Raw genomic sequence first — 19,922 nt, 5'->3', positions numbered from 1 at the left:
ATTAATGAATATACTAGTTACCTCTGTAAACCCCAACTTAATTTTCTAACATTTTTTCCCTATTTTAAAACGAATTAAATTTCGAACAATTAATAACTTCATCTGGCTCCCACACATACTAGTTCTTTCAGAGAAATAATATAGGATCATTATTTTTTCTTTTTCTTTTTGATATTTCCCAATAATACATATTGTAGGTGTTTAATTATTCTTTTTAATATTCTATTTAAAATAATAATAATAAATTTATTATTTTATCCTATAATTCATAGTTCTCGAATTGAATGATGACTAGTGTTGTACCCGTGTGTTGCACGGTATGACTATTCATACGTATTTTTGAAGCATATTAAATTTAATTATTAATTCTAAAAATAACTTCAACCTATACAACTAAAAATAGGGTAAAGTACCAAATACCCCCCGACGTTTGGCGTCCCTATCGCGTATAGCCCCCCACAGTCAAGGTAAGCGTTGTTTACTACCCTAACGTGGCAAAATCGTAGCAATTAACCCCCCGCGTTTTAACGGCCCCAAACGTCGTCTGTTATTTAATTTTTATTTTATTTTAATGAGGGTGGGCCCTGGTCTGATCACTGCGTTGGGCAGCGCTGCCCAGGCTGGCAGCGCTGCCAAACTTCCCCAGCGGTGACCAGGTTGCAAGCGCTGCCAAACGACCCCAGCGCTGAAGACCGCCATCGCTACCAAACCCTCATCAGCGCTGAAGGCTACCAGCGCTGCCAAACTACATCAGCGCTGACTGATCCGCCAGTGCAGCCAATCTCTCGTCAGCGCTGATGGTCACCAGCGCTGCCAAACTTTGCCAACGCTGAAAAATCCGTCAGCTCTGCCAATCCCTCGTCAGCGCTGATGGTCGCCAACGCTGAAAAATCCGCCAGCTCTGCCAATCCCTCGTCAGCGCTGATGGTCGCCAGCGCTGCCAAACTTCCCCAGCGGTGACCAGGTTGTAAGCGCTGCCAAACGACCCCAGCGCTGAAGACAGCCATCGCTGCCAAACCCTCATCAGCGCTGAAGGCTGCCAGCACTGCCAAACTACATCAGCGCTGACTGATCCGCCAGCGCTGCCAATCCCTCGTCAGCGCTGATGGTCGCCAGCACTGCCAAACTTTGCCAGCGCTGAAAAATCCGCCAGCTCTGCCAATCCCTCGTCATCGCTGATGGTCGCCAGCGCTGAAAAATCCGCCAGCTCTGCCAATCCCTCGTCAGCGCTGACAAAGCCGCCAGCGCTGACCACCACTTCACCCAAAGCATCTGTTCGCCCGAGGCCCCTTTCCAGCTCTGGGTTGTTTTGCTCTTGTCTTTGCTCTGACGAATGAGTTGCTCATATAAAAAAAATTAAATAACAGACGGCGTTTGGGGCCGTTAAAACGCGGGGGTTAATTGTTACGATTTTGCCACGTTAGGGTAGTAAACAACGCTTATCCTGACTATGGGGGGCTATACGCGATAGGGACGCCAACGTCGGGGGGTATTTGGTACTTTACCCCTAAAAATATAACACAAATATATTAAACTATATGCAGATAAATAGTTTGTACATCTTAGAATATTATATGATACATAATGATACTCATTATCATTTATACTTGCTTTTGATATTTGATGATTTAATATATTTATACACAATATCAATTATAACCAATTAATTGATATTTCAAAAATTGAAAATTCAAATATTTTCAAATTCACGTGTTCATTGAGACGATATTAAAATTCTTAGTGATATCATGTTAATTGAATATATTTGAAAACATAACATTGACTCTAGTTAAAATCCATGAAGGTTTTTAGTTGGTCTAATAAGAACATTTTACATGTATATATTTTGAAGAATTGAATATTCAAATGTGTAATAGAGACAAATATATTATTTTTTTACTAATATATAAGTAAAATATATTCTACCATAGAAACGGATATTTTCAAGAACTTGTCTGACAGCAGCGAATACTCGAAGGAATAGTTGGTCTGTTTAAAGGGTAACACAATAAAACTAGAGTGGATTTTGAAAATAGCCACTTTTATATAGTAAAAATAAATTTTACCCACTAATATAAAAACTTAAAAAAATACCCATATTTACCATTTTACCCTTACATATAAAAATTTTACAAATACCCACGAATTCACAACCAGTGAATTCACAACCAAAATAAATTTTGGTTGTGAATTCAAGCTTTAAAACTCGAATTCACAACTGAATAACAAGTATTGGTTGTGAATTCAAGTTTTAAAGTTTGAATTCACAACTATAAATAGTGTTAGTTGTGAATTCGCGTGAATTCACAACCCACACTATTTCAAGTTGTGAATTCACAACCGATAAAATTTGAATTCACAACCAACATTTTTTCAAGTTGTGAATTCACAACCAATAAAATTTGAATTCACAATCAACACTATTTCAATTGTGAATTCACAACCAACGCCGATAATTCAGTTGTGAATTTATAAACTTGGTTGTGAATTCAAGAACATTTGTACAAAATTGCGCGATTTTAATTAATTTCTTAATCAATTAGCTCTAATTAAATTCAAACTGTATCTCTCTCCCTCACCTCCTCAATCTGCTGTGCTGCCTCTTTAATGTCAGGCCTCTCCTCCGCTAATTGAAAACAAGTAAATGCTAAAATAGTAATCAATAGAATTGCAGCTTTCTCTCTCTCTCTCAATAACTCTGTTTATGGAAAATCGGTGACTGAGAAAGGGCGAATCAAGCCGGCTCCAGAAATCAATCGTCCACTCCAATTTCCCCAATTAACAACCATTCATTCTAACTAATTTCCCCAATTTTTATACAAAATTGAAAAATACAAATTCGAAATTTCGCCGGAGTCATCTGCTGCGTCGATCTCCTGAGCGCCGGAGATTGCTCCGAGAAGTCGAGTAGCGGCGGAGATCTGATTATATTCAGAACTAGATCTGATTATAAGTTGATGGTGCGCATGGCGGCGTCCTTCGCCGGTGGATCGAGACGGTTCTGTCAAGCCATCTATGACGCCACCGCCAAGGTCAGCGTCGCCTACGCCGTCTTCCTCCACTCATCTTGGCGGTGGTGGCCGTGGGAGCATGCGGCGGCGGCGTGGTGAAGGGAATGATCGAGAGAAAGAGAGAGAAGAGAGAGGGCGTGTGGGTAGAGAGAGACAAGAGAGAGAGAAATGAGAGAATGAAAGAAAATTATGTTTGCCTATTTATATAGAAGGGTAATTTAGTCCATTCAACAAAAAAGTGGGTAAAATTTTAAGTTTTAATTTGAGTGGGTAAAATTTATTTTTGTTATAAGAAAGTGGGTACTTTGATATATTAGCAACAGACCAACTATTTATCGGACTCAGTCCGATATTAGTAATCCAATAAGTAATGTTTTAATATATGGATCCGAGATTTAAAAATATATGTTATCAATTCAACTATGAAAATACTTCAAATATATTCCTCCGTCAAATATTCATCTTTCAGTGATATTATTACTTATAAGATTTAATTAAAACCTTTAAGAAAACGTAAACTTTTCAACTATTAATCTTTAGAATATAATATATTATGAATAACATATTTTGAAATATTAATAATCTTTTGTTACTCACTAATATTTTCATTAATCACATTAATTAGAAATATAATAATCACACATATCTTATAATAATTATGGGCTGATTTATCTAATAAAATTACATATTTACATCTTTTAAAAGTGTATATAATGGTTTAATTAAGAAAATGAAATGATATGCTTATTAAAAACTGCTTTTAAAGTTAAATTAATTAACCTGGCTGTTTGACTGATGTAAATGAACAATAGTCCAACCCCGAGTTTCATATGAGAGAGAGCGTGTTTTGGAAAAGTGATTAATTATATTTTATCACTGTGTAATTAGTGAATAAAAAATATTCAGTGTACAAGAATTAATTTTCCGGTGCAATTATACATATAAAGATTATTACCACCTTTATAATCACTAATATTCAATTATGTTTAATGTGAAAACATTAAATCTTTATAATTGAATATTAGTGAGAAAACCTTTTAATATATGGACTGATTCCGATAAAAATCTTTTAAGACAAACATCTGGTTGCCCTCAATATTGCATACTAGATATCTAAATTCTCGTAGCCCCTAATACCCCATTCCGATGCTAATACCCGATACCCTAATTCCCCCTCCTCTCTGATCACATGTAAATTTCTTAATATCACGGAGACATTTGTTAAGGCATCAATATATATGGGTTGATGGCACAGAATCCGTGCCATAATTGTAATCGAGTATTTTCATTTTTAATTGTAGGATTTCTTCAATCTCATATTTTTAATGAGATAGAATCAAGTAAAATTAGTTTAGATGATAGAAATAGGTCTTAAAATATTCCAAAATTTCATTCCATCAAAATAACAAGAAATTAATTTTACTCCCTCCGTCCCATGAAGCATGACCTAGTTATTTTCGGCACGAAAATTAAGAAATATTGTTTCTTGATCGTCAAAGAAGCAATCGACTGTTTCGCTTTCATCAGCCCAAGCTAAATCTATTGCGGCTAACAAACCGTGTAAATGACACTATTCAATTATACAAATGACATTGTCTGTAATTGACACTATACGATTATGCAAATGACACTATAACATTGTAAATGACATTTTGTATAATTGACACTATTCAGTTATACAAATGACACTAACCGTGTAAATGGAACTATTCGGTTATACAAATGACACTGCTTATAATTGACACTATTCGATTATACAAATAACATTATAACATTTTAAATTTCATAGTGTCATTTGTATAACAGAATAGTGTCATTTACAATGTTACTAGCATTTGCACTCGGGCAACGCACGAAAAATATTTTTATATTTTATTATCTATAAAATTGATTATAATTTGATTATTAATTATAAATATAACTAAAAAAATACTATAATTTAAGATAAATATATTTTAGTTTAATATAAAAATAATAAAGAATAATTCATATTAATAAAAAATGATATTGTGAAAAAAGAAAACAATATAAGTTAAAAGATAATTGAAAAAAAATAGATTTATTCAAAAAAAAAAAAAAGGAGAGAGGTGAGAGAATTTTCTTAAGTTTCAATCTTTAAATAAATATAAATTTTATATTTCAAATCCAATATTTACATAACGCATATCAAATTAAAGCTCTTGTCATGATCTTTAATTTGATATGTATATCAAATAATTTATAATTAGTCGAATTTCACAATTTTAAAAAAGAAATAAAATAGAAAAATCAGAAGTTAAAGAAAAAGAAAAAGAAAAAGAAAAAGAAAAGATGTATAACTTATAAATAAACCTTCAATTTTATTCTAACTACAAAATTATCACTCAATTTTGAAATTGATTTAAAATCAATTTGAAATTCAAGACTCACTTTTTAATATAGTATAGATAGTGTCATTTATATAACCGAACAGTGTCAATTATACACAGTGTCAATTATAGGCAGCGTCATTGTATAATCGAATAATGTCATTTACATGGTTTGAGTCAGGATGCGAGTTCAAATTATAATGCGGGTTAAGATGCGGGTCAGGGTATAACCCGATTGTACGGTACGACCGGTTGTACTCAAGTTTTTGTGATTTACAAAATATATGAGATTTAATCTCCACTTAAAATATAACTACCACACTTTTTCTTAAAATCTGTGTCATCTCCATTGCACCACAATTTTTAAGGATGATATATTTTCTAGCCTACAATATATTATTCAATAATCTCTTTTCTTTATATTTTCAAAACCCGAACACAACTCGTGTATCATAGTAACTCAGTCCTTATTGGTGAATTAATTCACAAATTGCAAACTACTACACCGGAAAAACAAATTGATACTCGTGAGTAAAGAAAATTACCAAGCTTTTTTTTTTAGCAGAAAGAAAATTACCAAGCTGAATTAACCTAATTGCATGAGATTTTTTCTTAGACGCTAATTGCATGAGAAATTAATTGAATTGAGCCGAATGTTTATTTCCATTTTTTAATTTCAGTAAGATTTTTTGGGTGTCTTCGTTTAGTAAAACACCAAAACTAGCTGAAAATTATATATTTTTATTTAGTATCAAAATTTAACCGAAAAATCGAAACATGATTAGTTCATTTTTTTTCGAAATTATGTTTACCAAAAAGCATACAATTTTGAGTAACAACCATCTTTATTCAAATATCCATCAATTACATGGTGTTGTTGCAAGTAAACTAAGTGATCCACTAACTATCTCTATTCTAATATCCATCAATTACATGTTGTTGCAAGAAAACTAAGCCCACAATCCACACTCACTTCTCCCCATCAACTTTCTTGCTGATCCAACCAGCGACAACCGGCGTCAGCGCAACCGTCGGCGGGAATCTGATCGGCGACGCTGCTTTGTGCGCTGCGTAAGCCAATGCAAGCGTCCCCACCTTTTCCCCCGTTGCATCGGCAGAGATTCCCACCTGCAACACCACCATTAGATCAAACAAACAAACCACAAACAAGTTTAAAAATACTAGTACCTTCTGCAGCAAGGCTGGTACATCCACACCAGCATTGATCAACGCATAACATAGCCCAAATGAGATCAATGAAAGGGTTATCGAAGTTGCCAAATATGCCCCTCCATATTTTGCCAACAGCTCCTTTGCTTCATCACCTTTTGATTTCTTCTCACCTCCTTCTTTTGACGAAAATATCTGCATTTTTTCAATGTTCTTGCAATTTCATCAAGATTGAAATGTAAAATTCTTAAAGATCAAAACTTTAACTAGAGTGGAATGTTTATGGTTGTGGAATTATCATAATCACAAAAGCTAATTTCAAGAAGAAAAAGCTTTTGCGAGAATAGAAACACAAATCTGTAAATTCAAGATTTGCGAAATCCACTAAACATGCTAAAAGCCATGTGGAAATTCGAAGGTTCCAGAATCATATAAGCTCTCAAACTAAAAGAGGAAAAAGAAAAAATGGGCACCTTCCACAAACCAGCTTCAAGCCCATATTTCTTGGTGATTTCATCTGCAGATGAAGGAGTCTTCATTTCCTCAATCTTCTCCTCCACCGCTCTCACCTTCAATCTATTGCGAGCAGACTTTGAATTCAAAACAGAGCTAAAAAATATGCTGATTTCGCCATTTTTGGAGGGAGAAGATGTAGCTCTGCTGCTGAAGCGCTGAATAGGAATTGGCAGAATTGTGGCCATTGCTTTAGCTGTCACAGCCCGACTTCGCTAAAGAGAAGGACAACTAGGTTAGAGACTGTAACTGGCAGTGGGGATAAGAAGAGGAAAATAAATGGGGCTTTAAGCATTCTAACATTCTAACATTCTGTTTTTTCAGTGATTAAATCTAAGCGACTAAGAGTACTATAAACATAATATATAACTAAACGACTTGAAGACTCATAAGAGATATACACATAAAGGATCCTGATCAAGTTCTTAGACAAACGAATACTAAGACTTCTAACTTACAAAAAATTAGACTTCATATTTGACTTAACAATACATGGTCATAAACATAGACATAATTAAATAGTTTTCAGAGTGTCTGCAGGGGAAAGACACAGTTGAGGTTCATCTCGGGGCATTCATTCTACTTAGTCAACAAAAAGTCTTCGCTCACCACTTTACCATTACGCCTCCAACTCAACCGGCACATTAAAATAAATATATGCAGGACTGAGTACAAAAGCGCTCAATGGGCACGTTGCCAAAACATACTACGTAGATTCATTTTCATAGTATTGTCATGCATATTAAAAAGTAACACATGGGTTTTATCTCCAAAGCCTGTACTTCTAAACTCTTTTACTTATCTTCATAAAGTAGGTTGCAAACCTATTTCAACCGTTTGTACTATCCATATCTGGTTATAACTGTGCTGTGAAGGGAGAACTCCTTCAACGGACACTGGTAACCGGCCAAGAAAACCTTCCAGCACACAGTCGCCCCATTGATGTACTCTATCAACAAAAAAAAAAGTCTTTTTTTGCCATTTTAGGACGTCCACAAAAATTAATCATTTTTCATTTTTGGACAATATCCCACAATATATTATTTTCAATACATCTACTTATTTACTCGTTCTACCACATGGTGGGCTCATTTCTCCGCTCACAATACAATTAATCATCATTATTTACACTACCTTTTTAGTGGGACTTTTTCTTCACTCACTATACACTCAACCATTTTTATTACAACCCATATCATCTCCTTCTAGTCCTATTTTTTGTGGACGAAGGGGGAGTACATGTCAACCTTGACTAGCGAAATCATCGTTTAGCACAACGTCCGATTTCGATTACCGTTGACCATTGAATGTTGTAACTCAACCAACATAGGAATCATACATAAAATAAAACTCATTTTATGCATGATTATAACCATAGAAATTTAACAATGGAAGTTTAACCATAAAAATTTAACAACGGAGTTTAACCATAGAAATTTGACTATACAAATTCAACTACTTATAAACATTTTAAAATAACTGAGATAAACAGCTCAAACCATAGCATTTTAGTACCAGTCTTGCTTAATTTGTACGCTATTTAGTTAAATCTAATTGCTGAGATATCAGTTCATTTTGGAAATAAAAACTGTCACACAGGTCTGTCAGGTTTAGGGGCTTGGCAGTCTCTGCTCAGTAGGAATCTGGAGGTGTGGTCGGCGTCATTTGAAAGATATGTTAGTCTTGTTTACTCTCGCGAAAATGGTGCTTGAAAACGATTGGCGAGCTGAGAGTTATTAAACTTATAGTCATTTAGTGGGATGTGGCAAAATGACAATGACCTATTCATTTACTAGAGAAATCCCTCTAAATTACTATACTTCGCAACATTAGCTATCACACTTTAAACTATCAAAAACCAACACATAAAGGCTTCATACCTCGACTCAAACTCAATCAATTATTCTCGTTTCATTAGACTTTAAGTTGCTCAACTACAACTATCAATGATTCTCATGCTTCCACTTTTATAATACATAACTACTTAGAATCCAAATATCAGTTAGCAAACAAGCAATCACACATCAATTTATCTTAATACATATAAGAGCATCAATTACTGTGCTAAAACTTTTTGTTTTCAAATGCTTCTTCTTCTTCTTTTATCTACTTTATGATTTAATTTCACATACTCATATTTAACAATAAAGCTTAAGCACATTAATTAAGTAGTATATCAAGAAGAAACTCTAATCCATAGAGAATTTCGACAACAGTGATCTCATGCTTCATCTAAGCAATTTTCTATGTCTCTCTATATATATAAACTTAAGCTCTTCACCCTTAAAAAAAATACCACATACATACACATACTAAAATATTCAACAAACTAAGAACATTTAACACCATAAAAGAACTAAAATCATTCTTTAACCCAAACTTAAAGAAAAATTGAAGAACAAAATCAAAGAAATTCTACTAATTTTGACTATCACTAAAACTCACCTTAGATTTTATGAAACTTCATATCTACGGTGCCTTGTGCTGTATTGGTTTCAGTTCGCTGAAGGATCGAAGATTGAATGGATAAAATGGATGAAAGCTTGGAAGAAACAAGAACTTGTCTTTCACTCTCCTGTTGCCTCCCTCTCTTTCTAATTCTCTCTCGCTCTAATTTCGGCCGCCCAAAGTTTAAAGAGTAAGGCCTGAAAAGATGGAAAAAGAATGTGGCCTAATTTCAGACAACTAGAGTTTGAAGAAACTAGTGGGTAACCCGTTAGAATTTCGACGGCTATTATTTGCTATTATTTCGAAAGGGAAATTATTTCATAATTCCCTTTTATTAATGATGAATATTATTCAATAAATTAAGTGTTAACATGATATAGGTTTACGTTATATATCAAATTAAAATTAAAAAAAAATAAATTAAAGAGGACGCCCGCTACCCGTCGTACCCGCCACCCATTACTCGTCAGATACCCGCCGAGGCTTGAGAAGTAGGGGCGCTGATACTTTTCAACGTCGACATCCTGCAATCAACCACCCAACAAATACAATAAATCATCCAACAAATAAATCATCACGAAACTACAACAAATTTTAGAGAAAATTTCAATTTCTTGTACACTACTATTTACCACCCATACCCGCAACCCGCGGATACCTGCCACCTGTCGGGTATCCACCAACCCTCTATTCGTCGGATACCCGTCATTCACTACCCGTCGGATACCTGCCACCCACTATTTGTTTAAACAATATTTGTTTTATGTCATGTTTTTATTAATTATTTCAATGAGAATTATTATCTATCTTTTTTTTATCAAGTAATTTTTACATTATAATGCATTATTTTCCAAATTCATTTCGTATATTTTGAATTCACCAATGATCTTAAGGAAAATTCCTATATTGGACAATGTATATATGAGAAGGGAAATGTTATAAATCGGTTATATTACGAAGGGAAATTGCATTTTACCCATTGTAATCTTAAAATTTATTAAACATTTTCAGAAGACAAATGTAGACCATTCCCATAAAGTATAATTAACCAAGTAATTATTTACGATATTTGATAGTATGTTATAAGCACTCTCATTTATAACCCAAGTAGTTATATAGTCCTAATAGATTTTCTGAAAAAAAATGTTGTAAGAGATAATACAATTAAATAGATCAAATTGTTAATTGAAAAATTAAATATAATAAATATTATATTTATACTTTTTATTTGGGTTAATTGCGTGTAATATCACGAACTTTGCTTAAAATCCATTTTCCCCACGAACTTTAAAAAATCCACAGATTATCAAATACTTTAAAAAATGTTCAAACTCCCCATATCAACTTTTATGATAATTACAAGCCTACCTATATTCATATAAAATTATAAAAAGACCCCCACATCTATTCGATATTTCTACAAAATAATAAAAGAACTCCAACATGATATTATTCAGATTAAATTATTCTTATGAGTTTTATATATTTATTTATTTTCAATTTTTCAATTTATTTATTTTTTGAAAAATTTATTTCTAGTTTATTTATTTTCTGAATTTTAAATTTATTTATTTATTTATTTTTGAATTTTCATTTTATTTATTTTCTGAAAATTTTATTTCTATTTTATTTATTTCCAGTTTATTTATTTATTTTCTGAATTTTCAGTTTATTTATTTATTTTTGAAATTTTAGATTATTTATTTTCTGAAAAATTAATTTCTAGTTTATTTATTTTTCAGTTTATTTATTTATTTTCTGAATTTTCAGTCTATTTATTTATTTATTTTCGAGTTTTCAGTTTATTTATTTTCTGAAAAAATGATTTCCAATTTATTAAGTTTTCAGTTTATTTATTTATTTTCTGAATTTTCAGTTTATTTATTTATTTATTTTCGAATTTTCCAGTTTATTTATTTTCTGAATTTTCAGTTTATTTATTAATTTATTTTCGAATTTTCCAGTTTATTTATTTATTTATTTTCAAATTTTCAGTTTATTTATTTTCTAAAAAAATTTCAGTTTATTTATTTATTTTATGAATTTTCACATCATTATCTAAAAATAAATAAACTGGAATTTTTTTTAGAAAATAAATAAACTGAAAATTTGAAAATAAATAAATAAACTGCAAAATTTGAAAATAAATTAATAAATAAACTGAATATTCAGAAAATAAATAAACTGAAAATTCAGAAAATAAATAAATAAACTGAAAACTTAATAAATTGGAAATCATTTTTTCAGAAAATAAATAAACTGAATACTCGAAAATAAATAAATAAATAGAATGAAAATTCGGAAAATAAATAAATAAACTAGGAAATAAATAAAATAGAAATAAATTTCTCAAAAAATTAATAAATAAATAAATAAACTGAAAATCGAAAATAAATAAATATATAAAACTCATAAGAATAATTTAATCTGAATAATATCATGTTGGGGTTCTTATTATTTTGTAGAAATATTGAATAGATATGGGGGTCTTTTTATAATTTTATATGAATATAGGGTAGGCTTGTAATTATCATAAAAGTTTGATATGGGGAGTTTGAACAGTTTTGAAAGTATTTGATAATCTGTGGATTTTTTAAAGTTCGTGGGGAAAATGAATTTTAAACAAAGTTCGTGATATTACACGCAATTAACCCTTTTTATTTTATCGAATAAAAGAACATTAAGTATGCGTACAACGTACGCTCTTATTGCTAGTAAAACTAAAAGAACCTAATAAAATGAAGAAAAAAAAATGTAATTGAAACATTAAATCATAAGTACATGAACCTCTAAGCACGGTTTACCTTTTACCAATCACCCCAAAAATGGTATTCCTCACCCATTTACTCTAATGTCTCATGAAAGAGACTGTCGAATAATATATAAGTTGATAGCAAGGCACAAATCACTGAAACAGCCTTATTTACATTAGAAGATAAATAATGTATACCTTGATGTCTTCGCTTGTTTTCTGCATCAACTAACAACTCTCCACAGCCTTCACTATGAGAAAAATATCAATCTTTCAAAAAGTTGCAGAGAAAATTTTGTTCCGACAAAGGAGAAATCAATGACTGCGAAGTCATGGAGTGGAAGAATGACGCTCACATACTTGGTCTTCACCGGACCCTTCCACTGGATCTCAACGTCTCTCCGACGTCAAGCTTGTGTCTACCCTCACTTATATCTAGCGACACGAGTGTCTTCCATCCTCATGCCTGGCCCATACGGTTTGAAGTACCTATCTCAAGAAGACGAACTTCACCTGGTTCTCAGGCGAGCCTCACATCATTTTGTGAAGCTTCCATATGGTGCAACAACAATGAGCAGGAGCTCGTTGTCAGCCGGCGTAATATCGACAGTGTTAGTCCTCACGACTATCGTTGATTCGATTTTTCATCCTCACATCCGTTCCCCACATGTATGACGAGCCCTCTTTTGCCCTACTTCTTTCACCAAAGGCTCGCCATGCATTTCCTTCATCTCCCTCCTCACTTCTATCACTCATCTTCCTCACCACCTTTTGTCTCTCACCTTCTCCCTTTAAGGTTCGTGTGCATAGCTACATCTCATGAATATCTCCAAGATGCTATGCATACTTTCCTTTCCTTCACGTTGCTCGTCTCCATCTCTCCGTCTCCTTCACTTCTCTGTCTCCCTTCTCATCTCTCTCTCTCCACACTGGCGTCTTCCTCTTCTGCATCTCTGGACTCATCCTCTTCTCAAGTCCTCCCACAAGTGCTTGAGAATCGGAGTTGAGTCCTTTCCGATCATAGTTTCCATCATCAGCTCTCTTTTTTATGTTGCCAAAAAGGGGGAAAGTAGAGAGTCAGAGAAAAACCTTCTCGAAGGTAGTTCCCTGCATCTTCTCGAAAGACTGACGATGGTAAAGCAAAAGGATCACCAGATGTTGTAAGGATGACGTTTCAGTAAAGACCTCAAGTCAACGGAAAACAAGTGTGAGTGGAACAAGCTTAGGAACACGAAGACTGAAGATGAAGATCTAGAAGTTCAAGGCGCAGACAAGCAGACTGCTGGAGTCCATGGGTTTCCCATGTGTTTTGTTTTGTTGTTTTTACTCCCTTGTAAGTCTTGCCCTGTACCTCGACTGATGTCTCATCAGTCTTTCTTTTAATGAAAAGAACTTCTTTTGATCTCAACCTGAAGACAATGACTTTTTGTCCAGGCTCTGATTAATGTTTTATGTCTTGTCCTTGTTCTGTTTTGTTGAACTGTTGCGTTCTTACCTCTGAGTACAAGTTTTAGGTTCTGTTGTTAAGGGGGAATAGTATTCACCCTGTTTAATAACTTGTGCTTTGAGTTCAATCTTTTTCTTGCTTAAAACTGTTGTGTGGTTTTGGCATCATCAAAAAGGGGGAAATTGTTGGGAACTTAATGGAATATCCTAATCCTTGTTTTGATGATACCAAAATTCATAGGTTTCATTTGTAATAGACTAGAACTGCTCGAACTCAAGTGTTAGAGTTCTTTTTCTAGTTTAGTTGTTGTTCTGAAGACTAAAGACTGAAGTTGCCAACTAAAGCAACAGTCGAAGAATCAGTCTTGAACTGATTACTTAATGCGTGCCATGTGGAATCAGCGGACTGATACTAAAGTCAAGTATCAGTTAAACATTCTTCCTCGGACTAAACCTCCAACGTTCAAAGGAAGCCACGTACTCCAGAAGTACAGCCACATTAAATGCAGAGATCTCAGGATCGTCCTTTCTCTGCAGAGGTCATTTCTATTTGGTGATTACTTTTTCAGAGACGTCGCATCTCCTGCTCTTCAACATAGCCGTTCTCACCAAACAAGGAACCTCGAAGATTGAAGCCTCAGCCCAAGTTCAAATTATTCTCTAACGAAAGAAATCTTGAAGACCTTCTCCGCCAATGGATCTATTCAAGACTTCTCCTATAAGTAGCGCTCGAGGATCACTTCAATCTTCACCGATTCAACAACATAAGCCGAAACTCTGCCAAAATTGTTTCTCAGCCAAAGCTCAAATTCTCCAAAGCTTGAATCGAAGAAGAGAATCCCAAAGCCAAAAATCAGTCACTGCTGATTACATAAATTCTCTTAGACCTTAGGCAAACCTTGTTTATCCAAAGCCTAGGTCAAACTAACTCCAAAGAACTTGTTCTTTGAAGTTTAGTTGGCAAGATTTCAAACCTCCCTTCGACCGATAGAATCGAGTGTTTGAGTTGCAAAGGAGTTCAGGAAGGTACTCTGTCTCCGTGAGATCCTAGTGCCAGTTCGTGCTAGGAGTGAGAAATCCAACAAGGTGTGTTGGTACTGAAGAATGGATCTTCAGTTGTTTCGGTTGTGTGCACCCGCAAGCACACGTTTCGGTTTGCTGTGCACCCGTAAGCACTAGCATCGGTTTGCAGTGCACCCGTAAGCACTTGCAGAGTGAAGTTGTTGGTCTGATCAACCGACCGTGGATGTAGAAAGTATTTCCGAACCACGTAAAAATCTCTGTGTTATTTACAGCTTTCGGTATTTATTTTCTTACTTGTGCTCTTCCCTTTACAAACTGAAAACTGATTAATTGCAAAGAGAAACTTAAGACTAACAACGTGCTCAACCCAAAAGGCTATTGCGAAACAAAAGTTTACCGTTGCGTGTGTTATCAGTCTGACTGATCTATCTTCTGATAGTCAGTAAGATTTATAACATCTCTGTTTATCAAACTCGACTGAAGCCTTACGTGCATCAGTTAAGTTCTTGTGACTTAACTGATAACTCCTTACTGAAGAGTCTTTCAGTATCAGTCATCAACCTTGTTTTGGTCAAAACTCTTTTCAGTTAACAGGTGTCTGAGTTTGTGTTTGAAGTTTCGTTTTGATCTCTATATTGAGATCCCGAAAATAGGCTATAGGTGTATTCCCCCCTCCCCCCATATACCTATTCGAGACCCTCCGGACGTAACAAGAGGAATGACCTCTGCAGAGAAAGGACGATCCTAAGATATCTGCATTTAATGCGGCTGTATTTCTGGAGTGCGTGGCTTCCTTTGAACGTTGAAGGTTCAGTCCGAGGAAGAATATTTAACTGATACTTGACTTTAGTATCAGTCTACTGATTCCACGTGGCACGCATTAAGTAATCAGTCAAAACTGATTCTTCAACTGATGCTTTAGTCGGCAGCTTCAGTCTTCAGTCATTCGTTCTTCAGTCTTCAGTCTTCAGAACAGCAGCTAAACTAGAAAAAGAACTCTAACACTTGAGTTCAAACAGTTCTAGTCTATTACAAGATAAACCTATTGATTTTGGTATCATCAAAACAAAGATTAGGATATTTCATTAAGTTCCCAACAAAATCCTCATAATCTTAGTAGATATGTGTAAAGATTCAGTTACATCTTAATAAAGATTTTTTCTTAAAACACTTCACTGAAATCCTAATTATATTGATACGTTACAGTCGTTCGTCGCAAAAGTATTCTTTCTTCCACATTGCTTACAAGAGAAATACTTAATATTAACTATTACGAACATTTTTATAAAATTGATGAACATATTCTATGATATTGATGAACATATTCAATAATATTGATGAACATTTTTCAAAATAACTATTTATATTCCAGACTCATCGAATCTGGTTCATATTTTGTTGAACTTATCCATTACTGTAATGAACTTTAATGGATTTTTTATTCAAATTATTTTTAATGTAATGACTAATCGAATAGGAGCTTAAGTGAGCTCCCTTCGCCGGCTCGTTTCTACGCAGACCGGCCACTAGGCCGTGAGCCATCTGTTGGAAACATAATGAAATATCCTAATCCTAGTGTTAATGATACCAAAATCCTTAGGTTTTCCTTGTAATAGACTAGAACTGTTTGAACTCAAGTGTTGGAGTTCTTTTTCTAGTGTAGCTAGTGTTCTGAAGACTGAAGACTGAAGACTGAAGATCGGAGGACTGAAGACTGAAGAGCTCGACTGATGTAGCGATTAAAGGCAGAGTCAAACAATGATGTTTGACTGTTCGAGTTTCTCAACTGAAGGATCAGTTACGACTGATTCATTAATGCGGGCTACGTGGATTCAGCGGACTGATACTAAAGTCAAGTATCAGTTAACATTCTTCCTCGGACTGAACCTCCAAAGTTAAAAGGAAGCCACGCACTCCCAAAGTACAGCCGCATTAAATGCAGAGATTTCAAGGATCGTCTTTTCTCTGCAGAGCATTTCTTTTTGGTGATTACCTTTTCAGAGATGTCCTATCTCATGTACCTTGTAGTCGTTCTCACCAAACAAGGAACCTCGAAGATTGAAGCCTCAACAAAGTTCGAATTTCTCTCCAACGGATGAATTCTTGAAGACTCTCTCCGCCAATTGATCTATTCAAGACCTCTTCTATAAATAGAGCTCGAGGATCACTTCAATATTCACCGATTCAAATACATAAGCTGAAACGCTGCCGAATTCGTCACTCAGCAATTCAAAGTCATCCAAAGTTTGAATCGAAGAAGAAAATCTCAAAGCCAAAAACCAGTCTCTACTGATTACATACATTCTCTTAGAACTTAGGCAAATATTGTATATCCAAAGCCTAAGTAACTGATTACAGAGAGCCTGTTCTTTGTAATCTAGTTGGCAAGTTTTCGAACCTCCTTTAAACTGACTAAAAAGAGTGTTTGAGCCGAGAGGAGTTCAGACCAGTGCTCTGACTCCGTGAGATCTTAGTCTGTGCGGAAAGGCATAGTTTTGTCCCAGTGTGTTGGTACTGAAGATTAGATCTTCGGTTGTTAAGGTTTGTTGTGCACCCGTAAGCACAATCCCATAGTGTTTTGTCAGTGTGATCAACTGACCGTGGATGTAGGAATTGGATTCCGAACCACGTAAAAATCTCTTTGTCGTTTATCGCTTTTAGTATCTACTTTCTTATATGTGCACAAACCTTTTGTTAACTGAAACTGATTAAATGCAAAGTGAAACTAAATCTTGACAACGTGCTCAATCACAAAGGCTATTTCAAAAGAAAAGTTTTCCGCTGCCAGTGTTATTAGTCTAAATGATAAATCTTCGGATAGTTAGTAAGATTCATAACACTCCTCTGTTTTACAAACCTGACTGAAGCCTAACGCATATCAGTTAAAGTCTTGGACTTAACTGATAACTCTTTAGTGAAGAGAGTTTCAGTATCAGTCAACAACCAAAGTTTGTCTTAACTCCTTACTGTTAAAAAGGTTGTTTTGGTTTGTGTTTTTAAGTTTAGAAAATAGCCTATAGGTGTATTTCTCCCCCTCCCCCCCTCATACACCTATTCCAGACCTTCCGGGACCCAACACCATCAACATGTAGTCGTTCTTTCATCTTCAAGCTACCACTATCATGAATCGAAAAGCCGAGATACTCTCTTCATCTCCCCAACTAACGGCTACAACATCCTTCGGCAACCAACGTCGTATTCCCGATGTAGCAGCCGACCGATTTGCGGCCTATGTTTCTCTCTCTCCATACTGTAACGGAGAGTCGAGAAACCACCATCGTGTAGTTCATTCTTCCACGCACACAGATGGCTAAGCCGAGAGCATCAATGGCTGAACATCATCGCGAAACGACGACCGAAAAACCACTCGGCTAGCAACATAACAATCTGCAACGAACTTATTGATTCAGTTTATTGAACGTTGTATCATAAAACAATAATCTCCATGGCCGAACACCAAACGTTGTTGAAGCAGAAAGATTAAGAAAAGATTTATGAGGATTGGAAATATACAAATTCGACGAAATTCCTAGAATTCGAATTAGGTGTGATTGAGAAGAAAATTAAATGTTGCTATGTATAATCAAAACAATTTCTTTGATATTCATCAAAAGTTGTTATGGAACGGCGAGAAATGAGGGATTACCATATCTCTACAATGTAATCATTTATTGTTTCACCCTTTTTATTCATTAAAAATCATCTACAAATTTTTAAGTAGTTTTAAAAATCACCAATTATTAATTAATATGGTCCGTCAGATTAGATGAAATAGATGATATAGATTACTTCTTTATTCTCTATATTAAGGCATTTTTCTATTGATGCTAACCCTATATAGGGGAGGGCTAAAATAAGTACAGTTCTTAAGATATAAAATAAGAATCATTTTTATCCCTTAGATCTATATATGTGTGTGTGTGTGTGGTGTGGTTCTAGAGAGAACTACATTATTTGTGAGAACGTGAGAGCCATAAAATCTAATGCATCAACTGTAAAAATTAATGCATTCGCTGTTAAAATGAATGCACTCAAAAAAATAAAAAATAAAATACTTCCTTCAGGATTTGAACCCAGGATCTGCATTCATTCCAATAAGATGATGCATCCATCGTAGATCTTGATGATCGAATGGTTGAAAATGGTTCTCCGTTCTTCTTTTATTTAGTAGTTCTTTCTTGAATCTCTCCATACACACACACACACACACACACACATATATATATATATATATAGGAGTGGGCTATAATAAAAACACATCTTTTTGTTAAAACTAAAAACGGCTGAATTCTATGTAGAACACTTATGAATTGGCTGTGTAACTGTATGAATTGCGAAAGGTCCTGAGTTCGACTGAATTCTATGTAGAACACGTATGAATTTCGCAATTCATACAGTTACACAGCTAATTCATATGTGTTCTACATAAAATTAATACATTTTAGCCGTTTTTATTTTTATTTTAAGAAGTGTTTTCACGGTAGTCCTTCCCTATATATATATATATATATATATATATATATATATATATATATATATATATATAGGGGTGGACTACCGTGAGAGCACATCTTAAAATAAGAAATAAGAGCAATTTTTAATGTATGAATTTTATGTAGAACACATATGAATTCGCTGTATAAAGGTATGAATTGTGAAAAATAAGTTTTTGCTACCTTTGGGATTCGAACTTAGGACCATAAATCCATCCAACAGGATTACGAATCAACCGTAGATCTTGATAATTTAAGGGCTGAAAATGATTCTTATTTTATATCTTAAGAAAATGCTCTTATTTTAGCCCTTTATATATATATATATATATATATATATATATATATATGGGTGGGCTACCGTGAGAGCACATCTTAAAATAAAAAATAAGAGCAATTTTTAATGTATGAATTTTATGTAGAACACGTATGAATTCGCTGTATAAAGGTATGAATTGTGAAAAATAATTTTTTGCTACCTTTGGGATTCGAACTCAAGACCATAAATTCATCCAACAGGATTACGAATCAACCGTAGATCTTGATGATCTAAGGGCTGAAAATGATTCTTATTTTATATCTTAAGAAATGCTCTTATTTTAGCTCTTACCTATATATATATATATATATATATATATATATATATATATATATCCAAATTGGCGCGCTAGGAGAGTAACACGTGATATAGGCTTTCCAAGGTAAAATTCGCGCAAGG

General features: G+C 34.2%; 1 protein-coding gene across 4 annotated transcripts; it reads right to left on the bottom strand.

The window, feature by feature from the left end:
* Positions 1-6,185: 6,185 nt before the first annotated feature.
* Positions 6,186-9,766, bottom strand: LOC131011566 (uncharacterized). 4 transcript variants are annotated; one of them, XM_057939336.1, is made up of 4 exons: positions 9,488-9,766; positions 7,003-7,257; positions 6,548-6,724; positions 6,186-6,487 (listed from the first exon to the last, which is right to left on the bottom strand). In XM_057939336.1, exons 2-4 carry the CDS (start codon positions 7,228-7,230, stop codon positions 6,329-6,331), a joined length of 564 nt encoding a protein of 187 aa, XP_057795319.1. In that variant the 5' UTR covers positions 7,231-7,257; positions 9,488-9,766; the 3' UTR covers positions 6,186-6,328. The 4 variants fall into 4 exon arrangements, with proteins under 4 accessions (XP_057795319.1, XP_057795320.1, XP_057795318.1 ...); XM_057939337.1 differs by having other exon boundaries at positions 7,003-7,252; XM_057939335.1 differs by having other exon boundaries at positions 6,186-6,724; positions 7,003-7,252; positions 9,488-9,732.
* Between the last annotated feature and the right edge of the window lie 10,156 nt (positions 9,767-19,922).

This window comes from Salvia miltiorrhiza, chromosome 2 (assembly GCF_028751815.1).
Source record: "Salvia miltiorrhiza cultivar Shanhuang (shh) chromosome 2, IMPLAD_Smil_shh, whole genome shotgun sequence".
NCBI classification, from domain to species: Eukaryota; Viridiplantae; Streptophyta; class Magnoliopsida; order Lamiales; family Lamiaceae; genus Salvia; species Salvia miltiorrhiza.
Note: the sequence above shows the minus strand (reverse complement) of the source record. Positions and strands in the feature narration are given on the sequence as shown.

Coding starts and splice junctions, on each gene's coding strand:
- LOC131011566 (XM_057939335.1), bottom strand. CDS start 7,230: ATGGCCACAATTCTGCCAATTCCTATTCAGCGCTTCAGCAGCAGAGCT. Junction 6,725..7,002: donor TTGAAGCTGGTTTGTGGAAG/GTGCCCATTTTT, acceptor GAAAAAATGCAG/ATATTTTCGTCAAAAGAAGG.